Source organism: Bemisia tabaci, chromosome 6, assembly GCF_918797505.1.
Source record: "Bemisia tabaci chromosome 6, PGI_BMITA_v3".
Classification (NCBI taxonomy): domain Eukaryota; kingdom Metazoa; phylum Arthropoda; class Insecta; order Hemiptera; family Aleyrodidae; genus Bemisia; species Bemisia tabaci.
Window position 1 is genome coordinate 23,788,358 of NC_092798.1, and position 23,698 is coordinate 23,812,055.

General features: G+C 39.9%; 1 protein-coding gene across 1 annotated transcript in view; it reads right to left on the minus strand.

The window, feature by feature from the left end:
• Positions 1 to 500: 500 nt before the first annotated feature.
• Cngl (Cyclic nucleotide-gated ion channel-like) overlaps positions 501 to 23,698 on the minus strand; it is a 327,720-nt gene continuing 304,522 nt past the window's right edge. Inside the window, exons 10-22 of the mRNA XM_072301180.1 lie at positions 19,775 to 19,833; positions 18,850 to 19,000; positions 17,678 to 17,783; positions 14,882 to 15,036; positions 14,139 to 14,222; positions 13,502 to 13,671; positions 9,272 to 9,413; positions 6,316 to 7,599; positions 5,470 to 6,283; positions 4,511 to 4,618; positions 3,659 to 3,739; positions 2,034 to 2,434; positions 501 to 1,038 (exon numbers count right to left, since the gene is read on the minus strand). Coding sequence (XP_072157281.1) covers positions 618 to 1,038; positions 2,034 to 2,434; positions 3,659 to 3,739; positions 4,511 to 4,618; positions 5,470 to 6,283; positions 6,316 to 7,599; positions 9,272 to 9,413; positions 13,502 to 13,671; positions 14,139 to 14,222; positions 14,882 to 15,036; positions 17,678 to 17,783; positions 18,850 to 19,000; positions 19,775 to 19,833 — 3,976 coding nt within the window. The 3' untranslated portion in view covers positions 501 to 617. The remainder of the gene's footprint in view (positions 1,039 to 2,033; positions 2,435 to 3,658; positions 3,740 to 4,510; positions 4,619 to 5,469; positions 6,284 to 6,315; positions 7,600 to 9,271; positions 9,414 to 13,501; positions 13,672 to 14,138; positions 14,223 to 14,881; positions 15,037 to 17,677; positions 17,784 to 18,849; positions 19,001 to 19,774; positions 19,834 to 23,698) is intronic.

A 23,698-nucleotide genomic window follows, 5' to 3' on the forward strand; every position in this document is an offset into this window, starting at 1 on the left:
GTTATAAACAGTGTTCAAAACTCACAGGCGCCAACGCGCCAAATGCTTCTAAAAAATCGGTCATGGCGCCTAAAAATGAAGCTCTGCGCCATGTGGCCCGTAAATTGCCCTAAAAATCTGAATTTCATATCAGTGATTATCAAATTTTCGCACTACATGAAGCTTTTCCTATTCTTCACGATTTATCCTTTGTGCTTCTGTCTTCCCAAGTTACAGCTACTTACTAGTTCTATTAAGAAACATCTTGCATCTAACTTTTCACAAAATGCGCCGTAATATACAGGCAAAAGTCTATTTGGCCCTAAACATCTTCATGCGCCTATAATTCGGCTTGATGCGCCATTTGGCTCCTAAACTCAAGGTGATTTTCGATCACTGGTTTTACACATAAAAATCCGCTTTTGCGCCTGCGACACTTAGCTGCCAAAGTTCCCTATCCCTCCCACAATCCTTCAGGGTGAGTAGTTAGAATAGTTGCCTCTCTAAAATTTAAAATAGCAGAGGAAATTTCGAGACACTACAACACAACCAAGAAATACCCTCTCTGCACCCACCGCCTCAAATGGTTCGAGAGGGAACGGCGAGACGTAAAGAGCTCAGTAAGCAGTTACCCAAGCTCAAATATTAGGTGGAGGCGGGGGCGGGAGGCAGGCCTGGGATATGGTAGGCACGATGTCCGGGGAGTAGGGCGGGCCGGCAGAGGGCGCCGCCTCCGGAGGTTGCGTCGTGGAGCTGTTGCGGAGGAGGTGGAACCCGCGCCGGACCGAGCTCGAGATGGACGAGTGGAGGCTCCCGATGGAGAGGGACTTCTGGTAGAGTCCCTCGGGAGGTGCGATGGGGTTCGCCACGGTCGGCAGGGTCAGGTTCGAGGAGGAGCGGGAGACAGTCTCCGTCCGGGTCCGCAGCTTCGGGTTCAGGTTGTAGGCGGCCAGCGACGAGGGGTCCAGGACGAAGAGCTCCTGCGAGCCGCCTGATTCCGGACTCAGCAGCTCTGATAACTGGTTGCTGTCCGTGCTCCGCGGTTTGTGCTTTCGATACCTGAAACATTCAGGTGAATAACGATATAGTTACAAAGACCTTCTCTGCCGTGCAAAGTAAGAACGTCGTATGCGCCTTCAGACTTAGCAAAATTTCCTAAAATTTCCTTTGATAAAATATGAATTTTCAAGGAATTTGATGAGCATTTTTCTTTGAATTTCTTAGAGTAGTAGGGTTGCCACTTTGTTCAAGGACTCCAAAGTTGGAGCCACGGCAACCCTATTAATGTTTCTTCTCCCTGTCTGTGCATGGAGAGTTCATAGATTTTGACTGGATACAGAGGTGGACTCTCAAGTTAGCGTGGGATATCCTCCTCGAAAAGGCCTCAACATAGAAAACTTTGTTTGAGTCTTTGAGTTTGATTTAGAGAAATCCAGTGGCTTCTTCGTGTTTATTGAGAAATTTTACGGAATAAAAGAATGATTCTATGTGATCTAGGGACGAGATTCGTCACTACGTAGCACCGCTATGCGGTTTGTGTCTTTGAAAAGCAATAATTATCGTTACGTACAAGTTAATGCAAGAAACTGATCCATAGCAACATGAATGCTAAGTAGAATTAATTCAAATTAAGATTGATCTTAAAGTTATACCTGAAACTATGATAACGGACGTGTGTCACAATATGTACTCAATGTGTACTCAATGCGTAAGAGATTTAGCGGTGTAATGACTCTCTCTTACACTTTGAGTCGATAGGCAACGTCCGTCATCGTAGTTTCAGGTAATACATTTACAATGATTATACAGAAATTTGAAGTCATTCTACTCAGTATTAATGTGGCTACGCGTTATGGATCAGTTTCTTGCATTATCTTGTACATTACGATAATTATTGCTTCTCAAAGTCGTGTACTGCGAGGCAGCGCAGCGTGATGGCGGATCTCGTCCCTAGATTACATGGAATCACCTAAATTCCTTATACATGCAAGAGCTCCATTGCATGCGACATAGACGTCCACGTTCAAGAAAAAAAAGTAGAAAAGATGGCTGACCTCTGCTTGCGATCTCGGTCGCGGTCCCTGCGCTCCTGGACGCGGTCGGTTTTCCGTCGGTCGAGCTCCCGGGCGAGCATCTGGATCTCCCAGTTGCAGTCGTGCTTGCGGAAGCGGAGGTCCTGCTCGGAGGTGGAGCCGGAGACGGAGTGCTCCGAGTCGAGGGAGCCGGGGCTGTCGGAGGACTCGGAGCCGATCTCCACGGTCGTCCACATGGGCTGCGGCGTGATGGAGCGCGGCAGGTCCTGCAGCTCCAGGCTCTCCTCCTCCGAGTGGTCCTCCCACGAGCGCCGGTTGCACTGGTAGCCCCGCAGCCCCGTCTTGCTCCCGCACCGCCCGCTCTCGTCCACCCAGACCCCCTCCTCCGATGGACCTACCACCGTGTCCACCGAATCACCTCGCTGAAAATCATAAATTAAGTAACTTAAGTAGTAGATAGAATAAGGAGACAACTGACCTACACTGAAAAAAAAAATTCGGTAAATCCGAACTAGTTAGGATCATATGGAACCACGATTTTGTTCGGTACACACGATCGAATTATTCGGTCTGCTCAGCCAAACTGTTCGGTCCACTGAACCGAACTGTAAGAATTTATTATGGTTCGGTCGCCCAAACCGAACAATTCGGATGAGCAGACCGAATAATCCGGTTGTGTGTACCGAACAAAACCTGGTTCCATATGATCCTAATTAGTTCGGATTTACCGAACTTTTTTTTCAGTGTATCAGAATTTTGAAGATATATAATTTCAACCGATGAAAGAGAAATTTATCCGATATAAATTTTGAAGAACTAAAATTTTAACTGATGAAAGAGTAGTCGTGGTATGATTGTGAGCCATCACCTCGAAGGATCGTTCACTTCACCGAGGGAAATTATCAGATTTTCACTTTAAGTATTTTTCTTTAAGATAGTAGATTTCTCTCTAGAAGATAAAAAGTAGCCTCTTCCTACCCGTCATCAAAAATGGAATAAAATGAGAAACCCGTAAACAGTCCCTTTTCGGCAGCTCTGATCATATGAACGGCAACTGGAACGCCGTTCGTAAAGCCTGGATGCGACTATTCGTACTCAAAGGATGTAAGTGTTGCATACACAAACATTTGAAGGCGCTTCGGATTTTCTAAAATTCATACAGGCGCACGAGATGCAAAGCGTTCAGTTTGTGTCTTCAGGGTGAACAATAAAGACGCAAAGACTAAAGAGTTCTTTCCGACCTTATGTGTCCTTCTTAATGAGGTATCTTAAGAAACCGAACGGTTTTTATTTCCCTAAAAGTTTCTTTTTCGCTAATATTGGCAAAATGAATTCATTTCCGCACGGATTTAACAACAATGGGCCTTACAATATCTGACTTTGCCGAATCTTCTCTCATGTTCCGTTTTTCAGCACAGACTATGACAGATTTATATTTTAAGAGAATTTTTTCTTATACTATGGAAAACTCACAAGAAGTTTCAGGATTTTATTTCGTTTGGTTTTCTGTGGAAACAAAACCAAAAAAATCACGAGAGGAAATTAGGCAATATGAAATGCTATTACGCTGACTTTGGTTGAATTTGTCCATTTATTATTGCGTAAATTGGTTTCAAAAGTGTCATAAAGAATCTTCTTTGACTTACCATGAATGGCTGATCCGAGTATTCATCCGAATCGTCCATATCACTATCCGTGTCGGACTCGCTTGAATGCCTGATTCCTGCCTGAAATTTTCAGAGAGAGGGAAACATTAGCTTTAATTTCATGCCGATATGAGAGAGTAATACTTTTAGAAAAAATTACGACAGGCATAATATTACATACATGTTCCATACAGTTTCTTCCTTCGTTAGTGTAGGCATAATTAGATACTCGCGAAGCAGAAAAAGTAAAGGTTGAGGCCTTTTTAATTTCTCGCCTGGCTTAAGCACCGGAGGCTTGGGGTGAATTGCGATACATCGATTGTTATGCCATTTAAACCTATGGTAAAGAATCGATTATTAAGGTATTCGCTGCAAACACCCTGTGTATCGATCCTTTTCCATAGGTTTAAATGGCATAACAATCGATATATCGCAAAACACGCCACGCCACTGTTAAGCACGATCATCATACTAGAGTGAGGTGACATCGACTCTGCTAGAACTACGAATTGGACGTATTTCGGAGAAGTGTAAGATTAGCTTTTTAGGTAGCTCAAAGTTGAATATTTTTAAATTTAATGTGGTTTAAAATTTGTTAAAAAAGATTGAATACCCTGAGTAAAATTAATTTAATTAGTAGTTTTTTACAATAAAAGTATGAACAATGAAATTCTGTATTTTTTCCTTAGAAATTTTTCGTGCTCTCGGAAATCTTTGTATGGCTGTAAACTTTACAACATGAAAAGTCCTTCCCCTCCTATGTAGGACAAAAACAGAGTTGAGAGAGAGAGAATATTTGGCAAAGTAAAGTTTATAAAGTTACAAAGTTAAACTTTTAATAATGATACCCACCTCCAACCGATGAATTTTTTGTTGAAGCCTTGCTATGATTTCATCCCTTGTTCTTACTTCTTGTTCTAAATTGACTATTTTTGATTTGAACTTCGTTTGCACATCCTCCTGAAACGTAGGTTATCATTTTAGTAGTTAGAAGATACATCATCGATCATGCAAAATCGGTAACCTTCCTTCCGCTCAATTTTTAGTTACATTAATAAGTACTGACATACAGCGACAGGAAATGCTTCGTGTATCAAGTGTTTGAAGGATCAACGGATGAATCAGATTATTTTTTTAAGAACAATATCAAAATAAATTTCACAAATTGTTATTAACTGAAGCAAATTGAGATCGGATTTTTTTGGAGGAGGACTAAAGGTCTCGTGTTGCTTGAATTTCTGAAATACCAAGGATGCTCGTTCTCAACTGACCATTATTTTAGGGACACTTAGACGTACTTGCAATCTTTGATTTTCAGTAATTATGGATTTGAGTCAAAAGGGTTGGTTTCTATCTGCGAATTGTATTTTTCGCCACATTGAATTCAGCTGAAATCATAAATGGACGTATTTCTATCAAACAGACCTATAAGCAGGTGAGAAATATGGGGTATGCTCGCTTGTTCTCTGGCCGTAAGAGTGAATGAAAATAATAAAGCGCCAGTGACGTCAACGGCAATGATGGAGCATCCGCGCGAGACGGAGATCATCGTCGGGGCGCTTTAACTCATGAGCCCTGTCCACAACGCTCTCGTCCCATCCTCGCGGCTCATGAATCCTGCATTCAGTTGGCACATAGTTCTGTTTGATAGAATGTAATATCCCGCTTTTCCAATTCTTCAAAAGGAATCATGCCCTCTTTTACATTGTTTCTTATGCAGAATTCTAAAGCACACCCCATATTTCTCATCTGCTCACAGTTCTGTTTGATAGAAATACGTCCATATTTGGGTAAAAAACTCGACTACTTACTAAATGTCCTTGAATGACGTGCTTGATTCCATTGAGAATATCGTTGAAATATTCTTCCTCTAGACTATGAGAAGGCAACAGGAGAGAGTCCGGACGGAAACTCTTTTGAACACTCGTGAACTGGGTGATGGACATCGACTCCGGAAAGGCGAACACCTCGGCTTGACCCCCGCCGTCCGTGCCCCCGTCGAACGTCGCCGCGTCCGTTTGCGTCGAGCACGTGATGTTCTGCTGACCTACGCCAGAGGGCGCCGCCGCCACATCCCCCGCCACGCACATCGCGAACTGCGCCGAGATAACATCCACCGGGGTGCTCGCCTCGGCAACCGTCGGAATCCTATCCACGTCCGGAATCAAGTCCGGATTCCGCGAGGGTGAAACCGACTTGTCCACTTGACCCGTCTGAAGGCGCTCCTCAATAGAGGGTACCGGAGTCTCCAGGGGTTCCGATTTGAGCTCTTCGACCGTCGACTTGACTGGGAGGCACAACTGGACTTCCAGATCTTTGACCGTGGGCGAGGCTGCAGTCGCCGGAGGCGACTGCAGCGTATCCCGGTTGAACGTCACGCTTTTGGTGAGCTTGCTATGCCGCGCGGCGAAGCCCTCAAAAGTCTGCGCGCGCATGAGCCTCTTGATATTCGGGTCGATCTTGGCGGCCGGGGCGGCCGTGGTCGGGTCCGACTGGTTCTTCTGCGGCACCTCCTCGTCCTTCTTGAAGAGGTTGTTCGAGGAGAGCTTCTTGAGGATGCTCTTGAGGTGCTTGCGCTCCTGGGTCTCGTTGCTCTCCGGCGAGACGAGCGGGGTGTTGGCCACCGGGTCGAAGGTCTTCGGGAGGTTGGCCGGCCGCGCGCGGCCTTGGCGCTGCGCGACTGCTGGTTGCGGAGAACCAGCTCGATGGCGATGGCCTCCGAGTGGCTCCGGGTGAGGGTGGCGGTGTCGAAGGTGTTCTCGTTCTCCCCGCTCGAGTCCAGGCTGGTGCTCCGCAGGAAGGCGTCCCTCTCGAGCTCGGCCAGCTTCTGCCGCTCGTTGAGGATCTTGAGCTTCTTGACGAACGGGAGCCCGGAGTACTCCGGCGAGAGGTCCTCGATGGACTTGTACATGCGGATCCCCTGGCGGACCCGCAGGACGCCCGGCTTCCGCGTGAACGGGATCCGAAGCGGTATATCTAACTTATTGTCAAGTTGAGCCTCTGCAGACTTCTTGGTGTCGCTGCAGAACGATTGAGCAATTGAGTTAATCCTAACGTGCTTACTTTCTAAATTTGTTGCTAGACTAGAGTTGGGGATGGTGGAGGTTGTGGGGGCGGGGGTGGGGGCGGGGTCGGGTGTCTGGGTCCCGGGCATCACAGTGGGCTCTTTGGCGCCGCTCGGGGGAGCGGACAGAACTGTGGCGTTCTTGAGCAAGCTCCAAGGCTTGGTACCTGAGTTGGTTCGCTTCGGCTCGGGGGGTTTAGCTCCGCCGCCGCCACCGCCCGTCGACTCCGCGTTGATGTTCTCCTTCGAGCCGCACGCCCCGGGTTTACTGCAGCTGCTGCTCGCCTGGGCGTCGGCCGATTTCTTGATCACCACGTTCTCCTTCTTCGTGATCGAGGAGTTGGCGATGGTGTTCTTCGTCGTCTCCACCTGGTTCATCGCCGCCTGGCACGGGGTCGGCGCCAACTCCTTCCACTTCTTGCGCGGCTTGGAGACCGGCGACTTCTGCTGTTGCGTCCGAACGGTCGAAGCCAAGATTTCGGCCGTGTTCGAAGCGGCCGCTTTGATCTCGGCCGCCTCGCGGTCCTCCTTCTGTTTGAGCAAGAGGAGTCGTTGGAGGAGCGGCAGACCTACTCCTATTGGTTCGGGTTCTTTATCTTTGGCGTCCCCCTCGGGTTCTCCGCCTCCCCTTTTTCCTTCGTCTCCTCTCTCGCCGTCGTCTTTTTCTTGCTTGTCTTTGCAGATTTTCAGCCTCTGTAGAAGTGGTTTGCTTTGGCCTTTGGACTCGTCTTTCGGTGCCGGAGAATCCTCTTCCTGAGATGTTTCATCGCTCCACACCCGCGGCATCCGGCAAAGTAAGCCTTTGTTGCTGTGGCCACCAGACTGACCACCGGATACATTGGTCAGAGGCTGAAGCTCTAAACTTTCGTCCTTCGTCCTGGAAACAGAAATTAACGAAGTCTAGTAATGAAGATTAAGAAGTAAGAAATTCATATTACTTTGGAGGCAGGATACTCGATAGTGATGAGCACTGGAAAAAAAAAACCACATTGGATCTAGAGTCCAGACTCTTAAATACATCGACAAGAAAAAATACTCTTGATTCAATCGGATTTTTGCTTAAATCAAGAACCAAGCCTCTTAATTTGAGCGGATTTCCTTTTGATTTAAGCAAAAATCTGATTGAATCAAGAGTATTTTTTCTTTTCAATGTTTTCAAGAGTCTGGACTCTAGATCCAATGTGTTTTTTTTTTCTTCCAGTGAGATCAAGGATAAAAGACTCGAGGTAAAGACTCGCGTTCCACACCACAACAAAAAAACAAAAGTTCATGTTGTTTTTTCTTCATTTTCTTCATTTCTTTCCTTTTACGTTTTATTATTTTATTTTATTATTTTTTAACGAAATTACGTTTCCGATTCTTCTCTCAGAGTTTTAAGTGGTAAAAATGATCGAATAAGTATGTCTTTGAACATTATCAGCATGTAACTTGATGGCATAGAGGCATAAGGATCAGTAATCAAAATTTTAGTACACGTACTTGTCGCAATATTGAATCTTCCTCAAATCGTATACGAATCATAATTTTGCATACTTGTAAAATGTTTCAAATTGACTTCAAAAGCAACTATTCAAGCCTTTGAGTCGCCTCTCAAACCTCTCGTGTTGATGAATATTTTGAAGATGAACTGTTTGAAATGCACGCTGGACAGTAATGCGCGCTACAGGGATCATCAAAGAAAGCCCCCGAGCAGCTCATTTTGCCTACCTAGTTCATTGAAGGAGGATTGCCCGTACAGAATCGTCTGTGCGCTACACGTGTCAGTTCATTACGAACTTCGTTCATCGTTTATAATGAGGCTTCAAAAACGCGGAAGAAGAAAAACTTTTACAGATGTTTAGTGATAGAGACATTTACGAAAGAGTATATAGTACGTGAAATGCTGGGTAAAACAATTTTAGGTCCCTCCCATTTCAATAAAATTGGTACAATTTTAGTTTCAAATCACTGATTATTCATATTAATCGAAAAAATCACTGATTTTCTTGCCAATATTGAAAATGTCACTTGTACTGTGAATTGAGTCAACTCGTTGATAATGTAAACGTCTCCCCTATCTTTATAACTCATTTTAGTTCTATTATAATTTTGAGGATAATTGTTCTGTCGCCCTGATGAAGATCGATTTATAATATCAAGTAGAGATGCAGCAAACTAAACGGACAATAATCACGTTGTTCTTCATTTTAAATAGACAATTTTCATCACTGCTTCTACTGGTATGCTTGTAAACTATGTTTTACTATTAACAGTGTTACTGCGGTAGGGAATCATTCAATATTCATTATTCAACGTTTTCTTAAAAGTTTTTGTCACTTATTGATTTCCTTAGTTTTGTCTAATGCGTGAAACGATCAAGTTTACGGTCGTCTTTGAGGCCGAACTCAGAAAAATTGTCCAAATTAAATCGCAAGACCATGTTAGTATTACGTAATATCATCCCGCAAATAATTCTCAATTGAAATGATTTGGAAAAGAGTAGAGAGGTAAATTAAGTTTGAATATTTGACACATGGTGAGGGATACAGATATAAAAGCTAGTGCGTTACCTTGTTCCTCGGCGGCTCTTCCGTAACACGTTCCGGAGGCCTTTCACATCACTCCTAATTTTATCTACAATTTTTTTGCTGGTTTTATGATCTCCACTGTCTGGAGAGGGTGGCGATGCCTGCTTCCGTTTTTTATCACCTCCTGGTAAAAAACAAAACAGATTTTGATGAGCCTGTGTTCTAGTTTTGAATCTTGAGGAGACTACACTCGGAAAACTTCCCATGCAGCAATTCTAGTAATGAACTCATTGTTCAGGATTAATATCAAACTGACGATTTGATCACATTCATTCATAAAAGTCAATTTTGTTGTATATGTATACTTAATGCATGATAATATTTGTCAGTGGCGAGGTGTAAGTAACCGGTTATTGATATTTTCCCATTTGAAACTATGGTAGAGAATCGACTGTTAAGGGGTTCGTTGCGAAAAACCTGCTTATCGATCCTTTCTCATTGGTTTTAATTGCTGATCAATCGATATACCACAAAGCACGCCAAGCTACTGATATTTGTATAATGTAGATGACGTGATGCAATAAAATAGACCCCTATGAGAACTTAAGGTTTCAGGACATTTTGTCAAAGATTTTTTGTCCGCGCACCTTTTTTGTCCAGTAGTTTACGCCCACACGTAAAATAAGCAACGGTGACTTGGTTCAAGGATTATATTTTAGTCGGTATGTAAAATTATATTGACAATATGGAAATAAGAAATTGAGAGAGAAGGAGGTGGTGTTATGGTTGCTCATTTTCCAAATGAAATGTTAATACTTTCTCCTTTTGAATCATATATTTAAATTGTCATTGGTGAATATTAGGTTTTATTTCTATCCTTAAAATTTTCGATGTACAATATACCTTATATATGTATAGTTACTTTTTTTATTTTTTTATTTTTTCTTTACGAAATTATTACTTCATTTTGAGCGTTTGGTTGCGCGTACACCTTGCTGTAGCACAATAAAAGCACAAAATGTAAATAACAAAATTAAAGTGCTTTGGAAATTATTAAATTTGACACGGAACCACCAATATTTAAAAAACACACATTATATTATTATTCTCCTTTGATAAATTGATACATATTTTTATCCCATCAATTTAAATGAGAATAATCAATGTTGAGTGTGCAAACATTTCAAATTCATGAGTTAAAAAACGCTGACTATGCGAGTATAAATGTTAAGGCCTAACAGAGCGGATCGCCGTGCTGCTAGCACGAGAGGCTCACTGGCGCCTCACTCACGCATTACACAATGCTTGAAGTATCCACTTAGGTTTGTAGGCGCCAATGCGCATTCCGCGCTGGCCGCCCGCGATCGCCGCCGTGCGGCGGCGCCTGAAGCAACTATTTCACAAAAGAGGTGTTGCACAGTATTATACGAAATTGAACGTATTAAGAATGACAGGCATCCTTTAAAAGTACAGATCTTTCCTCGCAAAATAAATCAAGATACTTATCGTACACTGGAAAAATCTAAGAGCCTTTTAGCTGGGAAAATCTTGAAAGATAAGTCCTGTTACACCAAAGAGGTGTAGAGAGTTTTAGTAAATTTTGTCTCATGGAATTGACGCTCCCCCATTTTTACCAAAACTCTCAACTTTATATTATTCTCCGTTGGACCAAACAGACAAAACAAAAAAACAAGCAAACCCTCACTCTTCCAAGACATTTTAAATTTTCATCCAAAAACGACGTGAGCAATTGTCGTGTGTATTTACATGTGGGCCAATTTTCTTTGGGTCTCAACTGGCACGTGGACCAAAACTCCAGTGCCGAAAAAACGCGTGGACGTAAATTACTGGAAAAAACAGGTGCGCGGACAAAAAATCGTTGACGAAATGTCCTATAACCGAACTTACGGTGATTCAATGGAATTCATATTTTGTGTCAAAACGACGTGCGATTTATCGCATCGATTGGTTCCATTTTTTCAGCTACTCGTCATTTTACTCGAATTTTGAGTTTCAATTCTGTTTTCAGGAGACTAAAGAACTCAAAAATGAAAACAGCTGAGAAAATGGAACTAATCGATGCGATTTATCGATTGTCGTTCTGACACAAAATATAGCGCCCGTCGAATCACCTTAAATTATTTTCCTCTGGCTCAGTTACTTCTCAAAACTGCGTGCAAGAGGGAAACATTTTCTGAGAATATTTTTTGATCGTCTTCATTTTTAGTGAAAATCTTCGGTGACATAGCGAGTATTATACTCCATTTAAAATGTCTAAAATGAGAGGCTTATTAATGGAAAAAGAAGTTAAAGGCCCTCCAAAAATGACCCTTTCAATAACCTCACTCTCATTTTGATTTATCATACCAAAGGGCGCCTTTACTCGATCGGCGAATCTGCCTCGGTCGGATTTCGAACAGTTTAGCCGAATTAATTATAAGCAGGCACTTTAAAGCACGCCTACTCCCTTTGGCGGCGGGCGTTGACGAGGGATAAAAAACCCGCGAAGGAGGTGACGCGACAATTTCTCCGTCGAGGAGGTTGTTTTGTAGGCTTGTCGCGAAGTTCAGCTTACGAGGAATAATTTCGAGGGATCCCAGACGATCACCTCTCGAGCGTAAAATTAACTCTTAAGTGGACGTATTTCTGCTAAACGGAACAATGTGCATTAAGACATGAGCCCTGAGACCCATACGAATACATGCATTACAGGGCTCACGTCATCATGCACATAGTTCCGTTTGACAGGAACGCGTCCAAGTTGAGTCGGGCCAACCGCTGTCGTCACATCTTGCCGAGGCTTAAGTTGTCACTATTTGCGATAAAGGGCGTTTCGACGGTGAAACTGCAAAAGCGCGTAACTCCTCTGAGGTGTGTTAAAAGTTCTGCCCCCGCGTTGTTTTATCGAAGAAGAGCAAATGAAGACCATTGCTTGGAATTTTGGAAAAATATTTCTCACATGGTGAGGAAAAATTAGAGAAGTTCTCGCGAAATGACGTTTGAAGTTTTTCTGTTTAAAAAATATTGCATTTTGACAAAAATTCTGCAGCATGGAAAACCGAGATACCCGGTTTTTGTAGTTTAAGCGTCGACTTCGAGAACGGCTTTATTACGAGACGGCGTATTTTAGTCAGGCAGGAGTTCACTTCGACTTGAATTTATTTTGAAATGCGACCTTTTATGAACGCGGAAGGGTGAAAACGTTTAGCGCATCAATTAAGTCCTCTAAAATCCCGTTCATCGTCAGTGCATCACAAAGCTGAAATTTTGGCGAAGTTCGAAAAATTTTGAGTAAAGGAAAAACTTCGGTTGATCTTGGACTGCACGATATAAATTGCATGTGATTCGACCCTCATATCCTCATATTCTTTTTTACCAGAGCTTATGTAATAGAGGTATAGAGGGTTTGATGTCTCTCAGCAAGATTCTGAATTTTTACCCATATGTTACATTCATCTATCCATTCATTGGATGATTGAAACATACAGGGCACAATTCAGAATGATAGAGACACCCTAGTCAGTTCCCCTATTACATATTAGGTCTGGAAAGCAAAATCTACAGATATTGGGTTTGAATCTCCTGTAATTTTTAGCGTTGAGTCCAGAAATGACCTGAGTTTTTTCTTTATTCATCAATGACTCTTGGTCGATACTTCTTCGTAGAAAAAATGGGGAAAATAAAACCGACTTATCTGAGGAATATTCAATTTGCACTTAAACTGAGATTAAAAATTCAATTTCAGAGGAATTTCGATTTTCTGACAAACTAGTTGGTATGAGGAAAATACACAGAGGTCAATTTTGACCTCAGCGCTAGAAATTACTCACAAAACAGTCAAATTTCCAGCGTTTTTTTGGAACGCAGACCTGCGTTGTGAAAACTTTTACACACTGAAATAAAATATGGTAGATTTTCAATAAACTAGGAGAGACAGGTTAATATTCCTGTTCTAATCTAATCAAGGAATTGAATGAGTTTAATGCTTATTTATTTTCAGAATGGTAGATTTTACCATACTCTGACATAGTGATCCGAGTATGGTAAAAAATACCAGACTCTGTGATAGCATTTACCGTACTCTGGTAAGATCACCAGAGTTCTGGTGAATACTGCTACAATTCTGGTTATTTCCACTGAATGGTATCTCTGTGTCAAAAATCGAGTAGACTTATAGTAGATGTTACCATACTTATTTTTTCAGTGCATGGTAAACATCCCCATATCACCTACAGCCAGGCTTAAAGAAGTTGCGAGTATTAATCTATCTACCGGCTACTTTTGCGCCTCTGTTGATGTTTCTGGCCTCCATAAGCCGCTTCCGTCCCAAAGACTGGAGGATCTCTTGAGCCTCCGGATAATCTTTCATCGCCGTCAGAACGTCTTCACGCGATAAACTGAACAGCTCCGAGTAACCCACCGATCGAACATCTGCCGTCCTCCTAAAAATGATTCGTAAAATTATGTTTAGTAAAGTCCCTTTTCAAATGGGTGACTGCTCGATACTAGGTAACGTTTTAATTTGGTTAGTTGTGAATAAATGAAATATATATGTTATGTATCTTGCAGTAAGAAATCACTATCTCTGGCTCTCCCATAAAGCACAATTATCGTGTCTTATTAGCTCTTATTTATCTTACAGATACCTTCAACACCCGATTTTCAAAATGATGAAGTTTGTTGAAATTTTTAGTACGAAATATTTGCAATATTTCAAAACTCTCTTTTTTCAATCAAACAAGTGTGTAAAAATAACAATTCTAAATTAACTATCCTGATTATTTATCTGGTGTCCACAATCATAGGATTAAGGATGCATTTATAAAGTAAGATGAGCATGTTGAAATTGTTATCAACGCACACATATTTTAAAATATAAAAAAGGTGAAACATATTTCAGTAAACTTACTTGTTCAAACCATCTAAATTCAAGATTCCGATCTCACCGAAAAAATCCCCCGCCTTCATTGTTGTTAAAACTCGCCCGCTCTCACTGGAGGAAAAAAAACAGGTTACAGTTAATTAACTGTAATATATCTAAGAATTTACAAGAACAGATAAAAAACAACTATTTCGAAAGACATTCATAATATGGTCTAGCGATAGAACAGCTGGCATGCGCCCATCAGGCAGTCGAACCTTTCTAATACTTCATAAAACATGTTGTAAAGTAGTGGGACGTATAGAGAGGAACTTAAACGCAATGCTTGAAGTATCTACTTAGGTTTGTAGGCGCCAATGCGCGTTGCGCGCTGGCCGCCCGCCTGCCGTGGTAAAACATTATTTAGATCAGATTTTTTCCTAAAGTTTGCACGGAAAAAACCTTTTTAAAGCCTCATTTCAGTATTAAAAATTCAAGTATCTCGTATTTTAAAACCATTATGCATCAAAAGTTGTACTGTTTCAAGGTTATGCAACGCATTTCCCTGTTATTTCACAAACTTCGATATTGTTTGAATATTACTGCGATTGAAATTTGAGTATATACAGCTTCCCTCGAACCCACTTTTTTTCATTAAATTTTATTGATAAACATGACTACAATGTATAAAATGTTTTTACATTCAATATTTCAAACCCATGTGACCCAAGCAAATAATGAAAATAAAACGCGGCATACGGAAACTACCTGGATGTTATGAAAAAACTTACCTTATGACCTCTAGTATTCCGTCAGCGATAATAAACATTTCCCGCGCAACTTCTCCTTTCCGACAAATCAGGTCACCAGGTGTGAAGATATACGCTTTCATTTTTAGCACCAAATCATGGAGAAACTCGGGCTGGCACTCTTGAAATATTGTAACCTGTAAGGAATTAAAAAGTTAGAACAAAAACTTTGCACACAATGCTGCCGTGCTAAGGAAAAACGCCGCATGGACCTTCAGGCGTTGCCAAATATCCTTCGATAAAACACAAATTTCCTGGTAAACTTATGAATATTTTTCTTCCAATTTTCCATGTGATTTTGTTCGCAATTTCACCTAAAATTCATGAAAATTTCTAGGAAGAATATTCATGACTTGCCTAAAAAATCAATATTTTATCGAAGGAAATGAGGTAACTCTCGAATGTTCATACGGCGTTCTTCCTTAGCACGGCAGAATGGGTCTGTTACACGCAAGAGATACGGCCAAATAAATATACTCTTTACCGTTAAAATTGCATGAAAATCACGTGGGCAATCCATATCTTACTGCACAATATGCGTAGTTTGTAACACTCTTTTATAAGTTTCCCGCGTCCCGGGCAGTTTTTCTCGGTCCCCGCCGACCAGGTTTGCGCAGACAGAGGAATCAAAAAAACTAATCCGGATAAACAAACGATTTTCCTAACTTTTTCTTCAACACGATTTCAATCATTTTCAAGCGATTGTCTCCTTTTTCTTTCTTTATTTCGCAAAAACAAAAGCTTTGAATGAATTGAAATCTTACGCAAGGAGAATCTATAACAGTTCCCGAGATAGTTTGTTTATTTGGGTTAGGTCTCTCGCCGGGCAAACCTGACTGCCGGCCAGCGGCCACCAAGAAAAACTGCCCGCATACGCGGTAAATTTAAAAAAAGGTGTTACAAATTACGCTAATTGCGCGCTAAGAAGTGGATTTCAGACTTTTTTGACATGCCCAACGTGACTTTAGAGCGGATTTTCTTTATTATATATTCTAGGTCCAGTTACACGATCAAATTGAGCCATCAAATTGGGCCTCTTATTGGTCGCATACTCACCTCAGATCTTTTTCCACCAATCAGAGCTTCAGTTTGATGGCTCAATTTGATCGTGTAACTGAACCTCTACAATGTGTAATTCGTTGGCTGTAACTCTTGCGTGCAAGAGACCAGAGAGATTGAATCTAATCCATAAACAGCACTTTTTCATCGAAAGATTCCAGTTTACTGCCTATTGGACTAAAGTGATTATATATGGAACTCATAGAAAGAATCAATCTTCAGTATGACCAAACTTCCATTAGAAATGAGCAAATCCGAAGCAGTTCCAAGAATGAGCAATTTCATTCCGGCGAGATATTGTAAAATATTTTCAAAAGGAAAATGGATAAAAGAACCCCCTTTTCGCGAACAACGCAGTGTTCCAAACAGGAGCATTTCTTGCATTTCCATCTTTGTCGGCGAGGAATATTTCTCGCAAAATATGAAAAATCAAACAAATCCGATATTGACGCATTGTTTCAAATAATTAATTCCATTCAGAAGCTATAACTACTTGGTTTGTTACTCTATAGTCAATGTTAGATCTCACTGTAACCGCTGTGAAAAATTATAAAAAGAGCTCAGTTTTCCTTTCATTCATTTCTTCCAGGATGTTGAAGAAGCAGCAGGCATCGATTAACATACCAGCAAGGAATAATCGAGTAAAATAACATTTTGCCATCGCACATTTTCACTTGGAATGGTTCAATACAATGTTTTCGCTTTCCGGCCAAAGTATCACGAGCGCCAAGCGACGTTTCAAAATTTCCGCCGCCATTTTATTTTTTTACAGAGAAATTATTGGTTGAGTCTGTTTGAAAATTTCACTTAATTTTTTTGTGCTGCCGATAAAATTCAACAACATTCTCAAACAGATTCAACCGACCATTTCTCTGTAAAAAGATAAAATGGTGGCGGAAATTTTGGAACGTCGCTTGGCGCTTGTGATACTTTGGCCGGAAAGTGACGATGTGGCAAGCGCGAATTTACCTCTGCTGGAGTGCAGGCTGCACCGGGACTGCGGAAACGCGGGGGAAATGTGAAGTCTGAGGAGGCAAGACGCAAGTTCGATTGACACAATGTCGAAACAAAAACACGGACCGATAGAGGAGGCAATCAGGCTAAATAATCGAGAAAAAGGAGAAAAAGAAGTCAGTGCTGCGTGCCTTTCACTTCAAATCACTGATACGTATTCCTTTGTTTCGCCGTCTGTTTAGTTGTAATCAACGCTCCCATTTTCTTTGTAAGCTCCTCATTTTTCGTCATCTTTCAAAGTTATGTCACCCCCCCCCCCCCTATTTTCCCACCTCCAGTCTCCTCCACGGAGCGACGAGCCTTTGATTTTTCTTGCTTGCCTCTTCACTTTTTCCTCTCCGATTACAAAGAGAGGTTGATAGATCGCGGGAAATTTCTATTATTTTAGAACATGGATAGAAATTTTTATGAAGCAGCCCGACACAATGGTAACAGGAGAAAAACAAGGGGAAAACGAGAAACAAGGCTGAAATACAACAATAAAACACGCGAGACGTTTGGACTCAAAACTGAGCCATTTTCAGTCGGAATATAACAATAAAATTGAAAAATATCCTTTTTTGAGTCAAGCACGTATTCTAAATCTCAAAGTTTTTCCTTCCACGAGCAAAATTTCAGAGGGTAAATATGTGAAATTAAATTGAGAATAATAAATAAGTACACGCTGTAAATAAATATGTCGGCCTAAAAATAGGGAGTAATTACCTTCTTTAAAACACTTAAATTTACATGTAAAGCTAGCTCTGTTTTCAGTTTATCAGGTAACAGTCCTAAGGCAGTGTTTATGTCTCCTCCTCCTTGGATGCGACCCCTGTAAGGAGAAAACATTGACAACCATGAAATTAGATGAAACGTATGATGTACAGACATATGACATTGACGGTTTGTATTCTTTACAAAGACGATTTCCTAGTAATCGTTATTTCAGTAATGTATTAACACTTTAATGCTCAAGACTTTGTTTTTGAACGCGAGGTCTCAAGTCGGGTCAAATTGATCCGTATTAACACAATGCATATGGAATTAACGCAAGGGAAAAGATGCGCGCTGATGACGGCGCAGAGATACAACTATTCGTACGTGATGGATGTCCGTGTTGCGTCCGCAAAATTGAAGGCGCGATGCGTGAACTCGCAACGCTCCTTTCTATGGTAACAACGAGGTGTCTTTCAAACGAAACAACGTGCAATAGCTGAGCGAAAGCGCCGATATTGACGTCGTCATATTTTAAGACCACAGAAGCTGTTTACATTTAGTTTGCCAGTTAACTGACGTAGACTGTTGTTGTTTCATGGACGAGGGCTTTTGACTTTTTGCGTTAAGAAACTTGAAATATTTTGGTTGGAAGTTAATTTCAGTAATTTTCATTGCGAGATTCGTGTTTCACGTAAAATTTTGATAAAAAAACATGAATCAGGATCAGTGGTGAGGCGTGAATGATCGATTATCGATATTTCCTCATTTGAAGCTTTGGTAGATAATCGATTATGAAGGTGTTTGTTGCGAACTTTCTGTCTATCGACCCTTTTCCATACGTTTAAATGGACGATAGATCGATGTATCGCAAAGCACGCCACGCCACTGATCAGGATACTGAAACACGTACCTTGTCAGCTGATTTATTGCTAATTGTTTCTTTTTGTAATTAGTGATGAATGCAACCTATTTGTCACGATGCACTGATAAGGAAATAGTCAAAACGAATGCCAGAGTTTCTTACTTTTTTTCGTAAAAATTATACTAACTAACTAACTGTTTTTGGTCTGAATGTTATTGGCCGGACAATTGGCAGTTTCAATTTCAGTATCAAACGTTTGTATTTTTAATTTCCTCCTGCCTTTGTAATTTTTCTAAAAAAGTGTGAAAATGAATCTTACCTGGACCAAGAGTAGTCGTACCACCTTAGTACTCTCCGTTTCATTCCCCCAGGCACTTTGTGATGTCGCATGTACGTTTTTGCACCATCTAGCAGTCTTTCAAACTCTAATCGGTTTGCATTCCTATTGGTTATCACATTCCCTACTTGACCTGGAAAACGAGAACAAAGTAGGGAATTTATCTCCTCGACAGTCTAGGTTTTTGATGTTTGATGAGAATTTGTAGTACAAAGCAGAAAATTTGAATTTTAAGAGCCTAGAGTGTGATCATAATACTGACACGTTTTCAGGATTCTTTTTACTTGGAGGGGGGGGGGGGGGGGGCAAAAAGACTCGCGGCTGGCAAGGTGAAAAGAGGCGGAGGAAACCTTTCCCGTCTCTTTCTTTGTACCCTGCTTCTTTTTGGAAGGAGGTGTGGGGATTCTCTGATTACCCTCACCCACTACCGCCCTCGTGTCTGATTATGCACTCCGTTTAGGATTAATATAAAAACAAACACAATTTTTTTTCAAGCAAAATTAATTGACTGTTGAATAAACAAATAAGATAATTAATTTGTATCATACAGGTAGTAGCGTTTGATTAACGTGATAGGTGAGTATGTAGCCCAAGAGCTAACAAATGTGTAAGAACTATTTTACAATTTATAAGTAGCTTCCAGGCGCTCTGCGACACCTAACCTCCACTGTCCTCTGTCTGACTACAAACTATCGGGGATTGAGTAACATAATATTTCTGCTTCAATCCCATCTCTCCAACCTCTCATTGGGCCTTCTCCTAGGAGGAGCCCAATCAAAGACCTTCTTCAAGACACTAATTATAGGGAAATCGGAATCACATTTTAATATTTACGTTTGTAATATGACTTGACACTAGTTTTTACTTTTAAAAGGATAAACATAAGAAACTGTAATTGAGTACGTACCGACTATCGTAGCAAAAATGAACATGCCAATGAGATAACTAACGATTGTAAAAATATACCTGAAATAATCAGAAGAAGAAAAAAATTTTAAAATACTTTAAACCTTCCTAAAGCATTTTCAAAATACCACAAATGTATAAAAAGTACAAATTTTACAGTATGAATACATTGAAAATCAAAAAGACTGAGATTCAACCAGAAGTATCTCATGTCATGCAATATTTGTTGAAAAAAGCCCAATGAAATAATTTCCATGAATTGGAAAGGGTGAAAATTATACATTAAACTTCAAAGAAGGAGGTATAGTTCTGTTATTCATCAAAATAAGTAAAAGCAAGCCAAACAAAAGAGAAATAAGACTAAAAACATTTATCAAATACACCGCGTGAGACGTTTCGGCCGGTGACCCAGTCATTCATTTGGTGAAAATAAGAGCAAGGAAAAAAGTAAAAACTTGAAAACCTGAAAAATCTACATTTTTGGTAAGACGCTGAGCATCGAAGTACCACACCAACAATGAAGTTTTTCAGGTTTCCGACGGTATTTTTCTTTTTCTCTTTTTTTTACATTTTTACTGATTGATTATGGCTGGGTCAGTGGGTCACTATAGGTGAGGCCGCCTCACCTATAGAGGCGTTCCGGGTTTTTGATTCATGTTTTTTAGTCTTGCCTCTTTATTGTTTCTGCGGTTTGTACCTTGTTCCATTATCACGGAATAAGAGCTGTAAAATTTTACATAACACTGACACTGTTATTATTGAGTATGCTCACTGAAAAAAGTCACATTTAATGGTATCGTACATGCAAATTTATCATCAAAAATACTTTTCTCCGTTGAATTTAACAAGATTTTGTGGTTAAGTTCTTGTGCGTGAAACCACCAAAGTACCCTTTATAATGCCATTTTCAGTGCATAATTTTTGGAAATCGTCTTTTGATTATTCATATGATTAATATCGTGTTTTTTTTCTGGTAGCAGAAAATCGAAGAGTAAAAAAAAAAAAAATTACCGATAGAAATTTATATCGGCATTTAAGATACGGATCCAAGGAGTTATAAATTCTGGTCTGATTTTTAGGCTTGCGATTTCCTTGAAAGAATTGTCTTACGATAAGTGGTACATATAATTTGATATTTGGTTTAACAGGATTCGAAAAAAATCATTTAAAAGATTTATCCTACTTTCAGATGAAGAAAATAAAAAAGAATAATGAAAAATGGATGCACACCAATTATTTCTATTTCTCAAGTTTCAGCATTAACCTTCGCCCTTTTTCCTGTACGCTAAGAACTCGCAATTCTTCTTTAATGTAGTTAAAAAATTAAAGAGAGAAACTAGCAGAATATTGGAACATTTCTTTTTATTTCTTTGCCTCTTTTATCCGTATATTTTAATTTGTATCTCTTCAGCAAATAAAACTTTTATAAGTAGACATGGTCAAAGTCCATGCTCGACCAAAGCACTATAAATAAGACAATGTGAGTATTTTGTTGTATAAAATTTTACAAATTAGCCATTTTCAGACCCAGAAAAAACTAAAAAGGAGGATATTTGGACATTAAGCCCATTTATTTTTATTTTTTCTTCTCTTTTTTAAATCCTCATAAAGCAGTTGTATCTTATTTTGTAGCAATATTAAATTCAAATCATGAGCGTGACACTGAGGCGTAAGAATAAGAGAAAAAAAACATGATGCTTTTTGAGTACCAATATTAGTCGACTGCCGTGGTGAAAATCTAAAGATCTGCAATTCTACACTGACTTACTGAACAGTGATATTTGTTTCATATTCTTTAAGAATGTTGCCACAGTATTAAAAAAAAGACTTAAAACATAAAAATCAGTTTAACTCCTAAATCTTTTTCCTCAACTAACACATTAGTTATTATGATTACAACATGCAGACAAAAAGTTTTCGGACAACTTTCTTGAGACTGTTTCAATATGTATTGCGGCTGAAGTGTAAAGCTCACGTTCTTAAAGATTGCATCACGTCAGAAAAAGGAGTTAGAAAAGAATACATTGCCTTATTTTCGTCGCTGAAAGATGTTTTATGCGAGGAAAATAAGTGCTCAAACAATTGAAAGCTGTCCGAAAACTCAATGGCCGGGTTAATGAATACAAAATCAGAAAGATACGGGACAACTTGAAAACTTATGTCACTCATGTCACTCGCAAATGGCGTCGCCAAAAGTGAAGCTCAGATGACTACTTTTGAGCAGAAGGCATTTAGAAATATGTAAAAGCTTAATGGATTTCCTGATAAATAATCACCAAGCGGGGGCCTACAGATCGTAACGGCGAGGTAAAACTTACACGAACGGTGTTTTATAGTTTTTCTCTCGAAGTGCCCCTTCCCAATGAATTAATTTATATCACAAACCATCTTCTCTCTGTATTTTCCACTAAAATTGTACTTTAACTAGGCTCTCAAAGTTGGTAAAACCTGCCATAATGAGAAAATCCTTTAAAAAAATACAATTTCATCATAGTTGGTGAAATTGTATAGTAAAAATGCGTTATTGGAAAAAGGAAAGTTTTTTTTTCTGAAGTTTACTGGGAGAGTAAAACTCATAACTTCATCATATTTGTTTTAAATTTTGCGAGTAACAACTTAGTAATCTACTATACTGGTAATAAGCTTTTAAATTTAAGTAGAAGCAATTTATAAATACTTTGAGAAATAAGTTAGTTTAAGATACTGCAAAATATTACATGTTCAACGGTCATTGCTATATACTATAAATAAAAACATATATTCATTAAAAATTTGCAATATACCATCGCAGAATTTGATGTACAAGTTGACACTTAGTATTCTGCAGGTTTTTTGCTTAAGAGTTCAATGGACAGCCTTCAATTGCAGGTTCATGAAATATTACAGCATTGCAAAGTCAGACAATTGTAACAGGTTTTTATTTAAAAATCTTCAAAGACAGAGCATATGGCATCTATATAAGAAAACTTGCCAATGAATGACAGCAAGAAAATAACTGTAAAAATAGTTATTCCACAACAAAAAACAAAAAAATTATCAATGAAAAACATTTTTTAAACTCATTTTCAAACATTAAAATAAGTTATTGGAAAATAGGACTCAGCACAAAGAGGATGGGATATCATGCACATTCCTTTCGGTTGATGAGCGTATGGCGTACTTTTCTTCGATTATTATTCGCGAGTTCAGATATGAACTTTGAACTGAATTAATCGGCCTTGTATAATTTCACGACACTTGACTTAAATTGAGCAGTGGTTGTCTTCGAGGAAAAGGGCTTTAAATTTCACATCATGGTCATGTTATGTGCAAATTATCTTTATGAGAACAACTCTCTACTTGTTGGCAACAAAATAAATGCTAAAAAGTGTAATTGATTCTATGTAAGGCAGCCTGCATCAATAAATATAAATTGCCTTATTTATTTTGATAGATGAATTTTAACGTTGCCAAATTGAGAGAATCTCCCCTGCCTTCCCTCTATCTCTCCCCCTTATACTTTGTTCCTAACGTTGCTTAGTCCAAAGACGAGCTTTAGCAAAAGCAAGGACGCCTTTCACAAACAGAAATCTAAATTATTTCTGTCTTATAATCTAATACGTGGTTTCCTGGGAGAGCCCACAATATTAGTCTTGCATTGCGGCGCTAGAGCAGACTGCGACCACCCTTAACCAAAACGTGATACACAATGTTGGAACTGCTCGAGTGTAAACATTAAAGAGAGGGAAAGGACCCAGCGTCATATGTCCGAGCGAAACACAGATTAGTAGGCCGGTGGTGAAACCACATCGTCATACAACTCTACTTCAAAGTTAAGCCTGACGTTAGCCTAACTTGGAATTATGTTGTGAGCATGATAAAGGAGCTTGCCCGTTGAATTTTTTTATGAGGAAATGGGTTTGAGAGAAAAAGGAAATAGAATTTG